Source organism: Onychostruthus taczanowskii, unplaced genomic scaffold (genome assembly GCF_017590055.1).
Source record: "Onychostruthus taczanowskii isolate IOZ18803 unplaced genomic scaffold, ASM1759005v1 scaffold81, whole genome shotgun sequence".
Lineage (NCBI taxonomy): Eukaryota > Metazoa > Chordata > Aves > Passeriformes > Passeridae > Onychostruthus > Onychostruthus taczanowskii.
The window spans coordinates 3252791-3275401 of NW_024506002.1; the positions used below are offsets into that span (position 1 = coordinate 3252791).

Sequence of the window (22611 nt, forward strand, 5' to 3'; positions counted from 1 at the left end):
ATCAGCACTTGACAAGTGTCGACTTGTTTCACTACCAAATGGATGCTGCATGGTCTGGGCAAGGAAATAAAAATCCCAGACCAATATATAGCTTGAATGTGTGATAATGTAAAGCTTATTGAATATTGGGGCAGGGCTCCAGACAGTGTCTGGAGGTCCAGAGAAAGCCTTGGCAATTCTGTTACTCAAACATCAATGGTGGTTGTAAGAGTGAGAGAAATATTGACCTAAGTGAAACACCAACATGCACTGGCATGGTTTTTCTTAAATGAAAAAAATTCTCCCTAATTTTTTGTTCAAAATTTGATGGAACCGATGCAATTCCTGACCAAAAAATAAATTTTAAAAAGCCACTAGGTGGAAAAATATATAAAATTCAGCCAGTGCTATCCAGATTTTCCTCACTGTTTTATCCACCTCCCTCCACCACCCAGCAGCTTTGTCTTTGTGGGTAGCACCTTCAAGCCTCCCATTCTGTTGCAGGATTTCCACATCATTTTAGCACTCCCCTGTTTCACGCCCTGGGTGAGCATCCCTCCTGTGCTCCACAGGCACTTCTCACTCCAGCAAGGTGTTCAGGGGCCAGGTGAGTGCAGGCACCATGTGCCAGGTTACACCTCCTGCATCCTCCCATCCCACCGGTGCTAGCAGAGCTGGGACTGCCCTCTGGGCTGGCTCTGTTTGGCCTTCTGGGGTTTGTGCCATCTGGTAACTGCTTGGGGAAGGGGGTAGGAAACACCAGTCCTGCATCCCAGCATCGCTGCTGCTGTTTATTCATTCCTTTTGTTGGAGACCTGGCAACCAGCTATTAATGTGAGCCCAGTGGGAATTAATTTCGGAGTAAGCTTTTGTATCGAACGCTTCCCTGAGAAGGAGCTGGATTGCACTTCCTTCAACCATTAATTTGCTAATTCCACCAAAACCAAGAAGAATATGCTTTTCTGACACCCAGCTCTCACAATGGATTACAGGGCTTCATTTACTCGTGCAAACAAGTTATCTGGAGTCTGCTCTTGTTCTCACAGTAGTCAGGAGCTGCTCATGACTTGGGTGTGCCTTCACTTGGACCATGGGGTCTGGTCCAGGGATTGAACCTGGTCCTGCTGGTCCCTGGAATGCTTGCTGAAGGCAAGGCCTGCCAGGATGTCATCCTTCCCTGCTCTCTGACATCAGAGCCTGCTGGAAAAAAATTACTGTTGTGCCACAAATAGCATGATTGAGTCACTTTGCTACAGGATCAGCTCAGAGGAGGGGGAAGCGACTGGCGAGAAGGGAGAGGAGCAGGAGATGTGGGATCTCGCTCGAGGGGAACTGGCAAACAAAGGAAAAGAAACAGGTATTGCCTCCTTTGGCCTTCTGCCATCAGGGTGACTCCATTTCATAAATTCCTCCACAAAATGCAGGGCAAGAACAGGCTCCAGAGCACAGGGTGCACCTGCACCTCTCTTCCTGTTGGCAGGGCAAGCCTGGCTGCATATTTACAGAGAGGAGGGGAGCTCAGGTGAATATTCAGGGACTGTTTTCTTTCTTGCTTACACTTGCAGTGTATTTTTGAGCAGGATCACTGTTATTTGCACCTGGAAAAAACTGGACCTAGTACTTGTGTTTTCAGCAAGAATGCAGGTCCAGGAGTCAGTATAGAAAGCAGCCCTAAAGAAATCCTTTTCCTACCACTGTGAGCAAAGCTAGAGGGGCTTCAAGCATTCAGGGCACCCAGTTTATAACCCCAGTGCTTTCAGCAAGCCATCCTGACCTGAGGTACAGCTGGGAAGAAGCAGCTGCCATTGCTCAGAGCTTCACTTTTGCCATTGTCATTTTCTCCAGGGGCAAATGAGCAGCTTCCAGGAAAACCAGCCAAAAGTTAAACCAACACAGGCAGCTCTTACTGAGGCCCTGGAAATACCGGGCAAACAGCTGTCATTTTCTTTCATTTGGCCTGGGTGCAATTTTCCTCTTCTCTCCCATTTGCACAGGTCATTCCAGGAGCTGGAGTGGGAGGAGCAGGCAGAGTGGCCCAGCTCGAATGCAAACCCTCTAAGGACTTGCACTGCCTATCACCCGTGCTGCTGGGTTCACACTGCTCGTTCTTCAAGCTAAATAGCAGCTGATAAAAATACACCAGCACTTGTACTTGTGCTGTGCAGGTGTGAGCAGAGATTGCCCACCAGCCTGGGGGAGGCAGCTCTGTGCTCAGGTGGGCTGATCAGCAGCAAAGAGCAGCCTGAGCTCAGCAGCACTCTTTGCCCCCTCCTTTCCTGAATTTATACTCCTACCTGCTTCCAAGTCAAAACATCTTCCTGCCTGCCCTTCACTCCTGTTGGGATACAATGAGGAAATCTGGGGGAGGCAGCTGTGGGACTGCTGCAGTCTCTCTGGTGGGTCAGCAAAGCCAGCTCGGGGCTCTCTGACAGGTTCAGCCAAACAACATCACTGGCAGTGGAGAGAGATGGGTGTACCTGTCCTGGGAAGGGAGAGGCACAGCAGGGACAGGGTCACAGAGCGGGTTTCTTGCATCTTTTGCCATCTCTGGGTCTGGAGCAGAAGGCTTCCATTAATTGAAAGGCAAAACCAACCCAGACATGACCCCAGGGACCCCAGGGTGTCCCTCAGCACCAGCAGTGCTGCTGCTCCTTTGTCTTCCCTGGGCTGTGCTGCAGGGAGAGCACAGGGCACCTCTGGCAGGATGATGTTCTGGGCAGCCTCCTGCTTTGCCATGCCTCCACCCAGCCCTACCCTGCCCAAAACAGCCCTGCCACTCAGAGAGGTGTAAAGTAATCCTAAAGTCACACTTTGCCACAGAACACAAGAGCTGAGACTGCATATGGGAAGGGTAGATGTACCCTCTCTGAAGGGGAAAGGTCTTTCCTCTCCCATTCCTCCCCCCTTTCCTTCCCCCTTCCCTCCATCTCTGGGACAAAAGCCCAGAGATGCTATCACAAATATTTGTGGAGGCAGGTCAAAAGAGCCAGCTGTGAATTTGGTAATTGAAAAAAAAAAAAAAAAAAGACAAAAATAAAAAACCTTCACCAAACAAACCCAACAACAACAACAACAACAAAAAAAACAAAAAAAAACAAAAAAAAAAACCAACACCCAAACAAAAAAAAATTACTGAGAATAAAGCAAACAAATACAGTGTTGGAAAAATTGCTTCCTGGATTTTCAGCTACAGCATCCTGCAGCTGCAAATTTGCAGCTTTTCACCCTCTGGCTCTCCATTCATCTTTATTACCTACCCTGGTCCCTTCACATACCCAGACAACAGAGTAAGACCAACCTTTTCTCCCTGCACTTTGCACATGCACAGCAATTTCAAAGGCCTTGGACTTGCCTATGTCAGTTTGTTCCAGACACCACAAAAAATCTCCTCACTGAGGACCATTCTCCTACCAGATATCAATTTTCAAGACTCCATCTTCAGAATTGTTCTAGTAAGCAGATATTTTTCTTGACCTTACACAAACCTATCTTGAACACAAAATTGACTGAAGTGGTTTGACTAAAAGGCTACAGAAATTTAGTCTTGGATACCACAGTAACAAAAGCTCATCTCCATAGCCCAAACTTGCAGAAAATTATAAGCAATTGAAAATGAGTGTTTCAAATGGAAGTGTTATGCAACGTGAATGACAGTGACCTGAAACGCCCAGAGCAGACTATTCCCCTCTCCAACATCCATCTATAGCAGCACAGGAAACGTTAGAGGCCTGAAAGAAACAGCCACACAAAACCGCGTAGCACTTGAGGATCTTTTGGGTCCTTGCCTTGCCAGAATATTTTTAGAGACAGGAGAAGTTCAAATGAGGTGTGGTTTTTGACAGGAGCCGTTAAAGCAAACCCTTGGACTCACCTGAGGCCGTAGAGGACGGTCCCGTCAGGATGGAGGCGGATCATGCGGTTCTTCACCGTCACGCCGTGCAGAAAGGACTTCTTGTCGTTCAGGAAGTAGGTGTCAGGCAGCCACAGCTGGTCAGCCACCCGGTTGTCCAGGGTCAGGTTGAGAGGAAGGTCGTTGTAGGCCAGGCGTTTGTCCCGCCAGCTCTGCTGGAAGTACATGGTGATGGTGTAATCCTGGCGGAGAAACGGGCACACGTCAGCCTGGGGCACTGCAGCTCCAGCCCTTCACCAGCCACTGCCAACACCTCCCCCAATTCCTTGGCACCCAAATGCTTGGGTCCACACCTCCAAAACTTTTTTGTAAGGGTTCTTTTGGGGAGGTTTTTTGTTGTTCTTTGTTGGTGGTGGTGGTTTTTTGTGTTTTGTTTTGGGTTTTTTGTTTTAGTTTTGGTTTTTGGTGGGTTTTTTAAATTTTGTTTTGGTTTGGGGGTTTTTTTCTCTTTCTCTTTTTTTGGAGGGGTGTGTGCTGTGATTTGTTCTGTGAAAATGGGAGCAAGCCCAAGTTTTACAGGGGACAAAATGCCATTACATGTTTTGTCCCCTGTTTCTGCTGTCCTTGCCATTTATGTTTCCAATCAAGAAAAACTGCATCCAACTCCTGCTGTCCCAGCCTGCTGAGAGCTTTTCTGTACCACCAGCAGCAGTTCAGGCTATGGGAGCACCAAAGGGTGCTCAAATTTATGAGGAATAAATTTTAGCCAACAGTGGCTATCCAGCAAAGACTTCCAGGGCTGTTCCCCACTTCCCTCATACAAAGGTGACAAAAATAAAATCCACCCATGTCCAGGCACTGCTCATTAGTTGGTAATAGCCAGCTTTGTTTCAGCAGAAGCTGAGGCTGTTCCAAAGGGCACAGGGAGAGCCTCACCTCGAGGCCAAGGTTGGAAGGTTGGGCCAGGCCAGCCGTGACAAGCCCTGAGCACTTGCCTCCGTATGGCAGCTGAGCTGGGAGTTTGTGGTGGTTCTCAGGAAGGGACATATGGGGACAAAATCTGTCATCAGTGGAGCATGATTCACTGGTAAAGGGGCAGTTCCCTGAAAAATTTCCCATAAATTTGCACATCAGGAGGAAGTTCTTCGTGGAAAGGGGTGTTAAACATTGGAATGGAATGCAGTCCCTATCCCTGGAGGTGTCCAAGGTACAACTGGATGTGGCACTCAAGGTCATGGTCTGGCTGACAAAGCAGGGCTCAGTCACAGGTAGAACTCAATCTTAGAGGTCTTTTCCAGCCTAAATAATTCTGTGATTCCCAACCATCCCCAGCCACCACAATGCCATACAAACCTCCTGCTCCCCTCCTGTCCAACAGAGAAAAGCTGAGACTTAAAACTGTTGCCCACACAAGAATTTTATAGAAGGGAGCAGGAGCTGTTGGTGGCTGAAGCTCTGCAGAAACCAAACCCATTGCTGGGCACAGCCAGGGCACATCCAGAGGCCTCGGATCAGCCTGTGCAGAGGCACAGTGTGGTGCCACACAATAGAACAGCTTCTTCTCCTCAGGTAAACAAGCAGTACAGGAAGGAGTCTTGTACACACCAAGGACAGGAAACATTCTCAGGAAACATTCTCACAACAGGTCTTAAATAGATTGGGAGACAAGATTTTTGGGGTAAACCAGATGGCATTGAAATCTATTGATTGATTAGGGAGTGGGCACAAGTCCTGTTGACAGTGACCTTACAGAAGTCAGAGATTTTTCCCCAAATTATTAAATAAAAAGCATTTTTGCAAATTATCTAGAACAGGTGGGATCACAGACACATTGTCTCTTCTCAAGCAGTCCCTGCAGTACCACAGGAATCCCCTTGACCACATGAATTTGCAGGATGAGCCTTTCTGCTCTGCAAATCCCAGCTCTGTGCGAGGAGCTGGTGAGGATCTTGCTCACGCACCAACATCTGGGCTGAGCACTGAGGCATCTGCCTGTCTTCTCCCACAGACTTCATTCAGAGCCAGGTTTGATTAACACCTCTGAAAACAAGCTCAAATAATCCCACATCATGGATAATTCCAGCTTTTGGGTATCAAACTATGATTCAGAAATCCAGACCCACATGCACATCCGAAAGGTCACGGCGTAAAACTGCGGAGCACACCAGATACAGAGCTATACCTGTCACTTTCTGTGCTGTCTTGAAAAGAACAAAGACACAGTGACAGCTTTCTGGCCAAGGAACTGTTTTTTTCTGCTTTTTAAAGGATTGTAAACTCCTGCCTCAGAAGCCTCACAGTCCATCTCTCAGAGGCACAAATATTCTCATTTCGGTCAGGACCCTGCAAAGGAAGATGTTGTCCTCAGAATCCCTCCCAGGGTGCTTGGGGCTGCACTGCAGTGAGAGCACAGAGGAGCAGAGCACCCAGATTCCTGAATCCCCTTACTCCTGCTGGTAAAAGACTGATCCCCTGCCTGTGGGACACTTGGCTACAGAGGCATCCTTTCCATCCCCCCCTTTGAGAACTCCACCCACACATCTTGGCAAGCTCCTTCACTGACCTGCATTTCCCTAATCCTTGACAGAGCCCTGCAACACCTCACCCCTAACCAGGCCACCCTGCTGTCACTGCAGGCTCCTGCCAGCCTTCAAGCAGCAGCAGGCAAGAGGTGGCACTGATGTCCAGAAGACAAAAAGGGCAAACTGCTTTACAAAGTGAACAATGTACCTTCTAAAACACATCCTCCGTGTTCCCAGGACTGATGGAATAAGTTCAGAGGGGTGCTGACAGAAAAGCCTACGCCCTAGCCATCAGCTAGAGGATGTTCTTCAGGTGCAGAAACCTTCCTGGGGAAGAGCAGCCAGCCCAGCCCAGGGCTGAGCTCTGTTCTCCAGCCTTCCTGGGCTCCTTGGCACAGCAGAATTCTCTGGGCAGCATCATGGAGGTGAGCACTTCATAACCATGGTTCCTGCAGGGCCTCAGGTTTCCCTCAGCCTCTCTCTCTGCTGATTCCTCTGCTCTTCTTGTTCTGCTGCTCTCATCACATTGCTGAGCAGCAGGCAGGATTTCAGGGCAGGTGTCCACCCCACAGTGGGCAGCCCTCCCTGCAGGGACAAGGGGCACTGACGTGGCACAGACAGAACCAAGCCATGGGGAAGAGGGACAGGGCAGGCACAGCTGGGGCTGGAGGCAGCACTGGCAGGGCCCCTCCAGCAGGTGAGGGGCAGAACCCAGGAGAGGAAGCAGTGAGCTTGCCTTCCCCCTCATCCCCCATTTCCTGGCCAGGCAGTTATGGAGTACCCATGTGCCACCCTTACATCACATTCTGGCCAGGATCCAGAGCTGCTGGGACCTTAATCACAGCCTTCCTTCCAGAGCACATGCAGTAATGGCCAAGGGTGACATTGCTCTGCAGAAACAGAATGGCCAGATGGAGCCAAGGCATGCAGGGGTTCACAGGTTCAGGAATCAGAAGCAATGAGCCTGATTTTCCTCCAAGCCTTGGATGACAAGGCCTTTATTGTGGGGTTTTATCTGTCACTGGGCTAATGTGAGGCTTTCCCAAACCTCCCACTAATCCATGACACTCACAAGCCCACTGATGCCATGGATATGACAAAAGCTGGGTTTCCCAGAATCACCAGCTGACAGCAGTTGGCCAATTTACCAGATTCAGTGAAGAACTCTGAATTAAACACACCTGGAGCTCACACACCCCTCCAGCTCTTCCTTCCACCTCACCCCTGAGGCACCTTGGTGGGAGAGCAGAGCTGGATCTCCTGCTGCCTGCCAGGGGTAAGTGAGGGGTTTTCCCTCTGCACACACACACAGTAAGCAGAGTTCTCCATGGGGCTGCTGGAGGAGCAAATGAGAGGTGCAGGAAAATCTCACTTTCCCCTTGTCTCTAAAGGAGAGAGGTGCAGGAAAATCTTTTCCCTTGCCTCTAAACTGGCAGTCTAGACCCTCTCCACCCTGCATCAGGGCAGCTCCAGGAGCAACAAAAATGCTTCCAAATGATGGATCCCACTGGTCTTTGTGGAGGACCACAGAATGCTCAGGAAGGGCCAGAGTCTGGCCATGGCCATCACAGCTGGGACAAGGATGGCAGAGCTTTGTGGGGAGCCCCCACTCACCCTGCCAAGGTAATCTGCACTGGGATAGAAGGTAGGATCCACACTGGAACAGGCACACATGTGCCAGGCCACCCTGTGCAAGCTCCTGCTTCATCTGGTGCCTGCTGGGGGAGAGAGGTGAGGCTGGAAGTAGGGAGGTACCACTCCTCACCAGAAACTCCCTGCAGGTTGCACTGCACTTTGGAAAGTGTTCAGCATGACCCTGGAATTAATTTTTTTAAAAAACAAAGGCTGGGACAGGACAAAGGGAGCTTTAGAAGGGTGGATATGACCAGAAATTGCGAGCCTCTCTTGTTCTCCCTTTTTCCATCCCAAGGGAAAGCAAGCTTTGCAAAGATACCTGCAAACTCTGCCCAGCTGGGCTTTGCCACCAGAGCTGAGCTGGCCACATCAGGCTGCCCTGCCCAGCATCCCACTGGAGCATGCCAGAATGAAGAGCTTTGGCCGGGGGGAAGCTGCTTCAGCCCTGCTGAGGCTCACTGACCTAAAAAGCAGGTGCCTCTTTGCTAAAAGGGCTTGTGTGTTTCAAAGAAGCCTCTCCTCCCTCTCTGCCAGCCCAGCAGATCCCTCAGTTTGTCCCCAGGGTCTGGTACCCAGCAGCTCCCAGCTCCAGCACCACTCCCAGGACTTTCACAGAATCACTGGGTTGGAAGAGACCTTTAAGATCATCAAGTCCAACCCAGCCCCAGCACCTCAGCTAAACCTTGGCACCCAGTGCCACATCCAGGCTTTGTTAAACACACCCAGGGATGGGGACTTCAGCACCTCCCTGGGCAGCCATTCCAGAAATTTATCACTCTTTCTGTAAAAAACTTCAACTCCCTGCAGCATCCCTGAGCTGCCCTCCCATTCCAGCTGTGTGTGGGCAGCTCAGGGCACCACAGCTCTCCTCCTGCAGCCCTGATGGCCCCTGAGCTGCTGGAAAATTGGGGAGCTGCTGAGCCTGGCTGTCCCTGAGGCATCCCTGCACTTGCCTGGCTCTGCTGAGCAGCTCTGTCCAGCTGCCAGCACCAGCCCCCCACGCCCCTGCTCCCAAGGCTTCCAAAGCCTTTCCAGAGCTTTTTTCTCTCTCCTCCTTCCTGCTCAGTGAGGCACACAAGGCAGAGGTGAGACCTGGCAGACATTCATGATGCAGAAGTGCTCCACTGTGAGCAGAGCTCACCTAGAGGGACACAAAAAATACTGCAAAAGGATGAGGAGATTACCTGGGAGCCCCACATGTTGGGATGATGGGGTGTCCTACCAGCTGCTGAGGACAGGAATGCTAAAATCCATCTCCAGATGAGAGGATGTTGATAATTACAGCCTCTCCTGAAGCTCAGCTGAGCCCCCAAAACCAAAGATGGTGTACTCTGTGAGCGGCTGGAGTGTTGACACGGCAGGGGCATGAATGGAGGAAGGTATTTCCTGCAGAACCCCAGAGGCAACAAACTCAGCCAAGCATGCACAGGGATTCCCCAGACTCTCAGAGGACAGGGCAGAGAAGTCTGAGGGAACAGCAGCTGAGTCACAGCAAGAAGGGAAATAAGCTGGCACTATTGCTATGAGTTCAAGAATGAATTTCCACTGGCACATTTTCCAAACACCTTTATTAACATCTATCCTATGAGCTGCCTCTCCCCCTCCACCTCACAGAGCCCCTTTTGGGTATGAAATGTTCCTTGGGTAGCAAACCTGGCCTGGCCCTGGACCCCTCCCTCTGGTGCTGGCTCTGTGCTGGCCGGGAGCAGAAATGAACCCACTGTCACACGACAGCAAAGCTGCCTCTTGGAGGAGTGTCCCAAGCTAAGATGCCAGGTCTGAGCACAGGAACAAACACGCTTGTGCAGAGGAAGGCAAAGTTTGGGGGGACCAAGGCAGTGAGAGGACTTGTGAAGAGGACTATTGCAGGAGAGGAGCCACAGGCTGGGTGCTGCTGAAGCAGTGACACCGGGGAGGCAGCAGGAAGATGGAGATGGAGGTAGCAGATATTATCTGAAGCCACCATAACTCAGTGAGGACACAGAACAGCTGGTGGTGGGCCAGCCATGGCTGTTAAATGGTGTGCAGGGATGTGCCCAAACCACCAAGGCCCTTCAAGGAGTCAGCTCAGGAACCTGAACCTCCCTGTCCATGGACCAAGGAACAGCAAGGGGTGGGCGGGAGCAGTTAAGGCACCACAGGGCATCGTGTCCCCTTCTGTCACTGCAGTGACAGGAGGGATACAAAAGTGAGGAGCCCCTCTTCTCCTGCAGTCCTGTGTCAGTTTGCAGGATACAAACATGCTCTGAACTGAGTGCAGTTCTTAAAAATGTATTTGTGCTGGCTTTGGAGGTGCAGTGTGAGACCAAAAGTCTTTATACGGTCATAGCCTGTCTTCAGTAACAGGAAAGAGAATGGCAGGGAGGAATATAAGTTTAAAAGGGTCTTTGTTGTGGTACTTAATTCTGCAGCTATTTGGACTTAAGGATCTCCTCCAGTCAGAGCTGATACCTTCTTAATTGAAGACACTCAGTTTCTCTTATGAGAGCTTATCTTATTTCTCAAAATATTCAACCTTTGGCATCTGCAGTCTTGTGGCTGTGAGTCCTTCACTGTATGCACATCACTTTAAACAGGTAGAAGTCAGGTTTTCTCTTTTCCAACTCCCTGTAGTGCATGTATTAAGCTGGTAAACAACCACAACCTTGTGCTCTCAGGCTCACAGCGTCCCACCTCCTTTTAGACACTTCAGGGTTACTCATCAGAGCACAAATAACGACAAACCCTCTCAAAACCAGTTGAGAGGCTCTGATAGAGGCAGAAGACAGCAAGGCAGGGAGAACTGTTGCAGGGGTTAAGCACAGAGCAGAGCTCTGGCAGAGTCTGACGTTCAGCAATGGGCTGTTGCACAAGAATAGACTGAAGGCAAGGTAATGGAAATAACTTTCCACAGAGCCTGTGCAATTAGATGTTACAAAAGCATGAAGTCAGGAACATAAGAATATTTTGGAAGGTCTAAGCATTAATATGGAAAATAAATTCAAGTTGTTATGGAAAGGAACTCACAGGAAAGAACAGCTCAAGGATGCTGAGCCTGCTGCTGCAAGGCTCCATCTTCCAACTGCTTCCATGTTTGAACAGAACTCCCAGCAGCTGCTCCCCAAACCCCCAGCACAGCTCCTGAGAGACACACCTCGTGGGCAGGCTGGGTCAGATAATTTTCCTTCGTGCTGTGACCTAGAGAACCCTCAGCACTGAACTAGTCCAGGGGCAGAAGTGTGCAGGCTCATTAGGGGCTCCACTAGACCCAGGCACCAGGACCAGAAATTGAAAGAATAATGTGTGTGGAGAGGTCAAATATTTGCTCAGAATACAGCAATTCTGGCAACACAGATATTGCTTTGTGCCTGGTCCATTTTTGTGGATGACAAATGAGTTGGATACCTTTCAGTGGGGCTTTGAAAGTGAAGGTGACTGTTCCAGGCTGCTACTGGAGGCTCTTTCACCAAGCACTTGTAAGGTACTGGGAACAATAATTTTCTGCAGAGGAGAGAGTGCACTGCTCTTCTGCTGCTGCAGGGCTCTGGGCGTGAGGGATAAAGGAGGTTTTGAAACTCACCTCCAGTTCTGGCTGTACCACTTGACTTTTTTCCCCCCTGACTTTGATAAAGAACCTCCTTTTGGAGAAGCAACCAAATAAAAGTCCTTCCCTATATAAGCAAATGACTTATGGTCTCCTTGTCCAAGATCACAAAAGAACATTAGGAAAGCCAAGATGCTCCAGAAAGAGGGAGAAAAATGGAACATCTGACTTAGTAAAAACCAAGCTGCCACTGCCAGAGACTAATGAACAGTTTGCTGGCTTCAACTTCTTTGATGATTAAACACCAGCTCCTGTTCCCGTCATTCTTGGGAAAGAAATTAAAGGACAAAGTAGTCCTCAAGTATGTTTCATTTGAAGGAGGGGATAGGAGAAACAAGAGGAATTGTTTTGAAGGGGAGAAGACAGGATCTGCCTGCAGTCAGCTGCAAGGAATTGGAACGGTGTGAAATGTACAGAAATGTACAGGAATGTACAGGAATATAGACGAATGTACAGGAATGTACAAGAATATACAGGAAGGTACAGACATATACAGGAATGTACAGGAATGTACAGACATATGAATGTATGGACAGGAATGCACAGCAATGTACAAGAATGTAGAGGAATGTACAGCAATGTACAGGAAAATACAGGAATGTACAAGAATGTACAGGAATGTACAGGAATGTACAGGAATGTACCGGAATGTACAGGAATATACAGGCATATACAGGAATATACAGGAATATAGAGGAATGTACAGGAAGGACTGAGCACAGTGGCCACAGCCCTTCCTCAGCAAGCTCATCAAAGAGGGCATTGTCCATCTCCAAGCAGAGAAATCAAGGCATCCCAGACCTCAAGGTGCACCAGTTAACCTGCCATCAGTAAATACCTGCCAGCAGCCTTTCCAGCCCTGAGACAGCACAGAGTCTCTTCAGACTCAACTCTCACCTTTGCTTGAGGCAGGAGGCAGCAGTTTTTGTACTTACTGTACTTTTCATGGGGAGAGCATCCTGCCAAAATGCTGCTTTTAATTTCTGTTTTGGTGCAAGTGCCAGTGCCCAGCTTACAAGTCTGGAGTTCTGCATGACAGTTGTTGTACATAAAGTGACAAATATTTCAGATTCTGCCCTTCTCCCTACACTTCAGCCTAGCAGGCAGGAAAGACACAATTTTCCCCCCACCTTCCTTCTTTTTGAATAGCCAGATGTCAGCACTGACTTGGGAATCAGGGAGAGAACTCTTCCAGCAGTGCAAGGAGAGGTTGGCTTCTAGGGTATACTCTATGCCCTTCTGTGCTGCAGGTCTGTGTGCTCTTGAACTCATTTTCTTCAAGACCTGAGAAGTACTTTGCATGGATATCTTCCCCTCACTAATCTGATCTACTTTTGTAGTAATTTGCATGTGTTTAATTGCTGAATGCATGACCAGAAACTGGGACAGGTGTCTGCAATATCCTCAACATCCCAGGGTGTGCGGGGAAAGTGTGGCTTTGTTGCCCTATTTCTCTGCTGCCTGGCCCTGTCCCTGCAGCACCTGGAACGGTGCTGGCCCTGCAGGTGTCAGCTAGAGGACATAGCTGGGTCCTGGGCCAAAGGGATCTGCTGTGACAAAGCCTTCAGAGCCCTGAGCCTGCACCCCTCAGCCCTGTCTGAGCAGGAGGCAGCACCACGCGGCACCAGCGGAGCTGCCCCAGTCCTGCTGGGAGCAGAGAACGAGAGGAAAGAGACAGAGCTGATGGGCACAGGGATGAGCATCACCTGCTCTGTGAGCACAGGCAGAACAGCAACCTTGCTCAGAGTTACAGGCAGCAATCCCAAAACCACCACCTGCAGTACATCATCCTCAGGCAAGTGCTTTGGAAACAGCGCCAGGCACTTTCTGCCCCTGAGCTGTGAAATCTGTGAGCTGATGCACTCCGTTCCTGAGGGCTGCTCTCCTCCCTCTGCCCCCAAGGGCCAGCAGCCAGGCCAATCCAGAGCCCCCTCTGCCCCCAGCTGTCCTGTTTCTGCACCACCAGCTGGATTGCTCTCAAAACCCACCACAGCCTGAGAAATTGCCTTTTCCAGAGAGCAGACACTTAATGGGAACACATTTTTGTTTCCTGCAGCTTGCCATGGCAAACCAACACAGAAGGACACACTTTGGCCAGACACCCACCTAAGGATAGAGAAGCAAGGTCATACATAAATTTTGGGAAAGGCACTACATGAATTTGGCCATTTTGGAGGCAGAAAGGGAGGCTGTTACACAATCTTCTAACCCTAGATGGGCTGGCAACTGATAGGGAACTCACACTTGTGTTTTGCTAGAGCTTCAGATGTCTCCAAATTGCTGCTCCAAGCCTCCCCAAGTCCCTTCTCTCCCTTACCGTATTTACTTAAGGCAAAATCTTAACTGAGTCCCTTTTTTTAACTTCCCCAGGCATGCACAAGGCCACCCATGCCCACAGTGTGGGACACACGAGCATTAATGCCCTGTTTCTGTGGAGTCCCAGAGAAGAATTGACCAGGCATTGCAGAGCTGGGAAAGGAAATCCAAGAACTGCTTTTATTACAAGATGCTTTTTGGTGTGAAGTGCTTGATGATTTAAAACAAATTATGTTGACCCACCACAGAAACCCCTGGTGCTTTCCAAGGTCATCCTCACCTTCTACTGCTGACCTGCACTAATGCAGCCCTCTAGCCCACTGCCTTCCACAGTGCTACTGCCTGAATCCCACCTCTCTGCTCCCCTCTCCAGCTCCCCTTTCCTCTCCTGCCTGCCTCACAGCCTGTGCTGCCAGCATCCTCCTGTACACACATATTGGCATATCTAATATACAGCCATGAAAGCTCAAAAATGCTTTTAATAATTACTTGGTATTTAATTAAACATGCAACAACTGGCCTATTAGAGTAAATTAAATCTGAGTGAGACGTTTGAACAGTGACTAGTGAAGATATCAGTTTCTAAAGCTCTCAGAAGGATGGAGGAAGAAAACTGGATTATGTCAAGGGAAAGTTGATGCTGGAAGATGAGTGATGCTTCCTAAACCTTTCCCCCACATCTCTGGGCAAGTGCTAAATGTGTAAACACAGAAATTATTTTTTCCTCCCTGAGGAAAAAAAAATAGAGCTTGTAATTGCCTGTGCCATCAAGACCTCTAGTGCAGTTTGGGGCTGCAGAGGTAGGAATTCATGTTATAAATAAAGCAATATTATCACTTTACATGGCAAAATAAAATGCAGTATATTCAACTCTGAACATTGAAACCACGAGACTCTGCAACAATATCAAGGCACACAGGGCTTTGAAGACATTGTTTTAACTCAGGGAAGGAAAGTCTCCTGTTTCAGGTTCTGAAAACTGCCAGAAAGATGTCATTTCCCAGGAGTTAGCCAGAGGCAAACAAATCCTTTAAATCATTTAAGACAACTAGCACCTCCTAGGTGAAACCATCACCTCAGCTAGGCTGGCACAGATTGGCTTGACCAAAAACTTATATTGATGTTTGTTTCCTGTAGAAAGCAAAGTTTGATCACGTTGGAAGGATGAAGTAGGTCATGAAGAGCAGAACACGATGAAGATGAAGATGAAGTAGATGATGAAGAGCAGAACATGATGAAGTGAAGATGAAGATGAAGTAGATGGTGAAGAGCAGAATGCACTTCTGGCAGGGGGTGCAGTTAGGTCAGGCATGGTCTCAGCACAGAGGATGGCATCCTTTTCAGCAGGAGCAAGCAAACTGGATGCAAACCATTTCCCCTGCAAACCCTCAGCCTCCTGCTCCCAGAGACCTGGTTCTGTATCTGGGCTGACTTTCTGCACGTGAATATTCTGCACAGCTGGATCTGCCACCCCTCAGGGACAAGCTCAGTGAGAGGGAATGGTTCTAGAGAAAAGGCCAGCAATCAGCTTTACCTGCTGTAGAGTGGACAGAGCACTGCCCAGTCGGGCTGGGACAGCTGGAAAGGGCAGGGGTATCAATGGATCTGTTCCAGGGAAGAATTTCTACTGCCAGGGTTACTGGAAGAAGCCAGCGTGATGGACGGGTGATGGATACCTCCTCCTCCATCCATGGGTTAGTGTGCCCGTGGTTATTCCAAGGGAGCCAGCCCAGGCTGAGGCCAGCAGCAGTGCCCACACATGGACCCCTCTGGCCCTCTCCCACTTCATCCAGCCCAAAGCTGACTGTGGGATCCCAGACCTGATGGGTGGGTGCTGGTAGCACTGAGAACAGCATTCACACTGCAGCTGTAGGAAACACTCCTGATTCTGCTGAACAAGTCAAGCTTATTGCAGGATGCATGAAGGGAAAAAAAAAAAAAAGAAAGAAAAAGAGGTTTCAGCAGGCTGTGGAGGTCCACAAGCAGAGCAGACTTTGACTTCACAGCCAACTGGATGGGGAGAACAAGCTGCAGTCCCTGTCCACGCTGAGTGAGTGCTCGCTGCAGCACCAGGACCAACAGTCCTGGAGCCAAGGAGCTCTATTTGCAGAGCTGGCAGGGAGCCCACGTGAGCTCAGTAAATAAAGTATCCAGATAATAAAAATACCCAAAAGGACTGTTTAATTTTTTTTTTTTCCCTGAGGGATCTGATACAGAGAGTAGTGTAGAGCAAACCCATCCCTCCAGAGGAGTGGAGCAGACAGCACCTGAAGGGTCTGATGGCTCACAGTGGGTACAGCTGAATACCTGACACCCCTTTTTGGGGCAAGCAATAACGAGGCTCAGACAGGAGCTTCTGTATTGTAAAACCTCACATTCCCTGCAATCCTAGCTACAGACTCTTGATGGATAAAAGGGTCAATGCTCTGTGTATCAGTGACCTAGGAAAGCATCAAAGGAGGTGGTCAGGGACACAGAAGGCACAGGCTGCCTTCCCCTGTAGGCACACTGGAGATTCAGGGACGTTGGGGTAGCAGGGTGCTGCAGAGGGAAAAGGAGGTGAGATCCAACCTGTAAGCAGTGAGCATGGTTTGGGTTTGCTTCTCTCCTCACCAGAGCCTCAGCTGGGAGGTCAGCACACCCTGGGAAATGCAGGCAGGGATGTGTGAGATGGCATGCTCAGCCAGGTGACCCAGCACAGCCTGGAGCAGGCAGCAGGAGAGCAGCTGTGCACACCTGGCAAGCAGTGCTGTGGGAGGGGCCAGTGCATCTTGCCTCTTACTCCCTCCTTCTACCATTTCTTTTCTGGCTGGGGCTGGCCTGAGATTCCGTTTGTGCCAGGGCAGCAGGGACTACCCACAGCTCATCCCACATGTGTGCATGCCCTCCTTCCCCAAAATGATCCCTTCGTCTGACTAGAGGACCTCTCTGGATCTCCAAGCAGCTCAGCAGACCCTCTTCCTTCCACCATCCCTCTTCCTTGAATGTTCCTTTTTCTCTGTAGCCTAGCAACTCAGCACAGACTCAGAATATTAACAGCTCCTGTCCCCACACACGATCTTCTCCAGAGGCCTGAAAAATGTGATAGCAGAGAGGCTGAGAGGGGTAGGAGCAAACATGAGAGATGTGGGGAGCGTGCAGGGAGCCTCTCCCAGCATTCAGAAACAGCAGAGCCATTCAGCTGTCGGATCTGCCACCTTCACTTAACATGTACATAACATATAGAGCTATTCATAGCCCCATTTATTTACATATTCAAATAGCAGCACGACACGCAAGCACTCGTATTTGGATTTAGGTTCTATATTGAGGTACTGGCACTCTTGCACAAAATACATTCTCTGTTGCTGGGTGCTTTAAATGTATATATGACAGCATGTCAGAAGGTCAGATTCTCAAGGTCTAATTTGGTTTTCAATCAAATCAGATGAAGCTTTCACTTGGGGGGAGAGCTACTTTAGCATTCTGCAGTAATCCTCTCCAATGCTGCAACATTGCTATTGAAACAGGTGGCAGTTTGGAACATTGCTCTCAAACAGAGCCAGCTTTTTAATACATGTATATATATAAAATATATATATAGGCTGGGGGAGTTTTGCCCATGTGAAAACATGAATAAAAATTTAAGCAAGGCAGGGGGAGGGCGGGGGGAGGAAATTATCCCAGGCAGTTTTCTGCAGTAGGAATTCTAACTACTACAGGAATGCTGGGGTGCAAGCTGAAGTGGTTCATACCAGCACCATACAACACTGACATGTTCAGAGCTAAAGATAACTCGGCTGCTAGAGGAACAGATGGAGCACTGCAATGCATAGCCCTGTTCAGCTGAAGGCACGCTGCAAAGCATCCAGCCACAGCCTCTCCTCCTCCCCAGCACGACTCCTCTCCTGGCGTGGGGTGCAGGCACCTCCCAAGTGCTCAGCGAGGTCTGAGTGCACCCAAACGGCCCCGTCTGGGAAACTGCCTGGTGAGCAGAACAGGGGAACCCTGCTTCTGAGCACTGCAGCAGGCTCAGCTCAGCCCTCCCGAGGCTCAAACGTGTCCTGGAGGACTCCCTGCTCCTCAGGGAGAGCAGCACCCTGGAAAGACTTGTGGTATTCACATTCTATGAACAGAGGGAGAAAGAGAAATTCTCTCTCACAGGATTTTTCCTGGAGAAGCATAGAGAGAAGAAGAGAAAACAATTCTTATCTCTACTTGCTGAGTCTGTTTTTGCACATGTGGAATGTGTTAAGAAGATCGTTTACCTGAAGTGGTTTGTCAATTAAATTCTACTAAAGATTGTTTTGATTCATTAGGCAATCACTCAAAGCTGTGTCCTGGCTATCTCAGACAGTCACAGGTTTTTCTTTACTATCTTTCGTATAGTATCCTTTTAGTATCTCTTTAGTATAGTTTTAATGTATAGTATTAATGTGATATAATACAGTTTTAATAAATCAACTGTTCAGCATTCTGAATCAATAGAGTCAGATGCCAATTACTCCCTAGGTCAGGAGCACCCTGAATTTGATAAATACCCACGCTGGGGGATCACTCTTGGCAAGCATTGCCACCAGGTTTTGTTCATGCTGCAAACCCCAAGCTCTGGGCTGGGAATCAGCCAGTTCACCCCACAGCTTTGCCATAACCCAGAATTTCCCATTGTGCAGACAAAGAGATTCTGCAAACTCTCCCATTAAGATATCAGGTGAATGCTGAAAGATTCCCAGGCAGAAACAAGAAAAGTAGAATAAGAAGCTTCAGAAGCAAGAATCATTCCCTTGTCCAGCGGTTCAGTTTTTCCTCAACTGAGATTTTGCTCCAGTAAGGTTCCCACAGTTCACCTCCTACTTATGGCCAAATTGTGCCATTTGGCCAACAAAAATATTCATCCAAGGTCATCGTTAATGTTGAAAAAGTCACAGCCCATCAGCACAAGCAGAGGGGAGCCCTTTTTGGGGAAGCAGTGGAGCTGTTCCTCACAGGAGGAGAGCCTCAGGCTGCCTGGTGACAGGATTGCTGCTCCCTGCTCCACAGGCACCGAGTCCTTGAGACCTCTGTCTCCAAAGGAATTCCTGGGGCTTTGTGCAGATCCAGCTTCCAGCTGGCCACGGCATTTGGAGAGACTGCATGGTGATCTTTGGCTTGTTACTTAGCAACTGGACTCGCAGTAGTAGTGAATTCTCTGGGCTGTCACTGCAGTCGCAGCAGAACCAGGAGCAAGGGCACGGGGAGAGCTCTGTCATGGGAATGGGATAACTTGTGAACTATTATGGAAGGCAGGCGAGATTTTTCCCTTCTACAAGTTGCCATAAATGCAGTAAATATTGACATATGAGTCACACTGACCTATTTTCTAGCTTTTAAGCCGGGACAATCTCTTTGCAACTGATTTCAGGAGCAGTGAATGGGGAGCACTTAAGGCTCCTTCACGAGTTCACTTTATTCTTGACTATTTTATTCAAGCCCCTTGGAATAACCATCCCCATCTTTCAGGCAGACAGAGGACCACTCCTTGTTTAAACTAGAGCCCCCAATCCCCCCACCACCACCCTGCAGAGTACCCCTGAGGCCAGATGCTTTGCTTGTCCTCACACTCCATCTCAGTCCAAGGGATGTTTCAGCACAGCCAGTGGGAATTCTGTTAAAGAAGGGCATTGTGTGATGTCCATATCTGATCCTTGACTTTCTAGGCAGTGTCAGCGCTGGTGAAAGTCAGCCTAAGCCTCAGAACTCACAGGATATCACTGCTGCAAGGATAACCACAAATCTAATGATGGCAAGTGAGGTGGGTCCCTGACATCAGCTTTGCAAAGGTGTTTCTGGAGCTCAGTGGATTTCTATCCCTGCCTTGTCTCCAGACATGCCACAGAGCAGGCAGTTGTGCCTTCTGCATGCAAACAAGAGCATCTCAAAGCTGCCAAGTCCAGACTGGTTTGCAGGTTGCTCTCCACCCTGCCACAGCCATCTTTTATTGCTCCAAACATCCCTCCAGCAGCAGGAAAAAGCATCACTATGCTGCTGCTTTCCCTCAGCCAGCCAAGTGATCGTGTGTCTCCCACTTCCCACTGCTGGAGAAGCAAAGTGAGCAGGTCCCCAGGGTGCCTGTGTGACTGATGGCAGTGTGCACAGGGATCTTTGCCTCCCCTGTAACTCTCCCCTCCAGGAAATGCAGTTTCACATGTACAGAAGGAGCACTGCTTGATTTCCCAGCCACCCCATGCACTGCAGCCCCACACAGCAGGAGCTGAAGGGACAAGAGCTGTGTCACCCCAGCAGAGGAGGGCACTGCCCTTCCAGCCCTGAAGGAACCTTCCATCCCAGCTGCCTGCTGCAATACCCTGGTTTAGCTCACACAGAAGCCCCTTGTGTATAAGAAAAGCACACCACCCCACCTGCCCATGCCTGCAGGGACAGCTCACCCCAAGTCAGAGCTCTACCATCCTCACCATGAGCAGATCAAGACTCAGAGAATCAATAAGGCTGGAAAACACCTCCAAGGTCATCAGATCCAAACACCCCCATGGCCACTAAACCATGCCACAAACTGCCAGGCCTGCTTGGGCTTTGAGCACTGCCAGGGATGGTGACTTTACCACTTCCCAGGGGAGCCTGTTCAAATTCTTAACCACTGATTTAGTGAAGACATTTTTCCTGATATCCCCACCAAGGCCCCACAGCCCCCTCTGCTACCTGCAACACTTCCATCCCAGGAGCCTCCAGCAGTCCAGCAAGACTGTATTCCCTGCAGCACCATGGCAGGGCACCAGCTGCAGCTCAGCACCAACCTCCTGGTTTTCACATATTTTGGCAGTCCTAAATATTCAGCAGCCTTGAATTCCAAGATGTGATGTATACACACACACAGAGTTTAGATACCACAGTGTCACAGGGCTGGGGATACCCAAGGCTACAGAGAAACATTTGCAGCACTGGAGTGTCACGTCGTGCTTGTATCTCACAGCAAATAACTCCAGAAAACTCTGACTGCAGGATTTAAATGCTTTAACCTTTGCTTTTAAAAAAACATTTGGATACTCAAGGACATAGAGACTGAGAAGTATCTGCATGTCATTTCTCCATTGAAAAGAGACGGCAACAAAACAGAACATTTTCAATTAAGAGTAAGGAAAACTGACACATTTGAAGAGAGTAGATGGTACTAAAAGGCACTGCATAATAGTAGAACTTTCTTCTTTAAAATCTTGTTTTTTAAAGCTCAAGGCATCTACAGCAATGGAAAATCCTTTTCAAGGGCACATTGCAGCAAAGTTGGGTTTGTCCAGTATTGCAATTGTACATATATTCCAGTAAAAACAGAACTGCAAAGCCTGCTCAGGACACATTCCACCACAGGGTCTATTTCAAGCACACCCAAAAGATGGAAAATTTGATGTAGTGAGGAGGGTAATGCCCCACTGATGATGACATAGCAGGTTGTAGGATGAACTGGCCTGGTCAAGAACACTCTTACACAAAACCTGGTCCACTTCATTTTGGGTTAAAAGCCAGTTGAAAACCCTTGCAGCTCATGGTTGTCTGGAGACATGCTTTACATCTCTGGAGCAGGGAAATCTGCCAAACCAGACAGCTTGTTTTTGAAGCAAGCTTCGAGAAGTTGGGAAATAACAGCCACGATGCTTCCTGCTGTAACCTCCAAGAGATCCAGTGCCAGCACCAGAGCAGTCACTCCAACAAGGCACAGCCTGGCAGCAGGGGCACGGGGCTGGGAAGCAGTGAGGCACTGGAAGAGGCTGCTCAGAGAAGCTGTGGCAGCCCCTGGATGTGCCCAAGACCAGGTTGGATGGGACTTGGAACAACCTGGGGTAGTGGGTTTGGAATGAGATGAGCTTTAAATCCCTTCCAACCCAGACCATTCTGAAGCAAAACATCAAGGTCAGCTTTGCCAAGCCCCATGCCCTGACCCCCAAGCCCTCCCCACTGCAGGCTGTCCCCCAGCAAAAGGGATTGGCAATCCCACAGGCATCCTTCCTTTCACAGCCCTATTCCTGCAAATGTTTTTGTCTGGAAGCCTTGTTTCCTACACTAGCCCTCTGCAACAATCCTCTTGTAACTTTTCAACTTGTCACCAGGTTTATAAAACTTTAAAGCTGGTGCTATAACAAACTGAAATGATGTTATTGCAGATGTAGGAGAGCATCTTGGGATGAATAAATTATAGGAGGCACAAAGAAATCATGACTATAATGGCTGGATGCTCCGAGCTGTCTACGGTGTGCAGACACAGGAGGGAGCAGGTTTAGGACTGCACAGATCATAGGGCAGGAAAATTGAAGCCTTATGAAGGGTAACCTCCTCTTATTTCAAATGCATACAAAACTTCTGGTAGTTTTCCTTATTGAAATAGTTCATTAATACTTCAAGAGAGTCTGAACTGTCTGGTGCTAGAAAAATACGTCCCCAGAGATTGCCTAGAGAGTGAAAAGGCTGCTTTGGAAGGATTAGTCCTTGTCTAGTCCCACCATGCAAGAATATATAGCACGCCCTGAGCAGGCCAGTCCTCAGCTGGGTGGAAGGACATCCAGCAGTGGGGGAAGACTTGCAGCTCATTCTGAAGCCATTGATGCTGAACACCATCAGAACTGCACCCCAGAACCAGACCCTTGAGGTGAGTGACTCTGGGCAGCATTCAGGCCACGAAGCACAAGGACAGACACCCCCAGCCTGCTCCAGCTGAGTGTGACATGAGCTCCATACTGCCAGAGCTCCTCGTTCCCCAGCTC

General features: G+C 49.1%; 1 protein-coding gene across 2 annotated transcripts in view; it reads right to left on the reverse strand.

Annotated features, from left to right (window-relative positions):
* Positions 1 to 22611, reverse strand: part of LOC121346484 (gamma-aminobutyric acid receptor subunit beta-4) — a 72927-nt gene that overhangs the window by 19753 nt on the left and 30563 nt on the right. For both annotated transcript variants that reach the window (XM_041424345.1, XM_041424344.1), the window contains exon 4: positions 3851 to 4071. In XM_041424345.1, coding sequence (XP_041280279.1) covers positions 3851 to 4071 — 221 coding nt within the window. The remainder of the gene's footprint in view (positions 1 to 3850; positions 4072 to 22611) is intronic.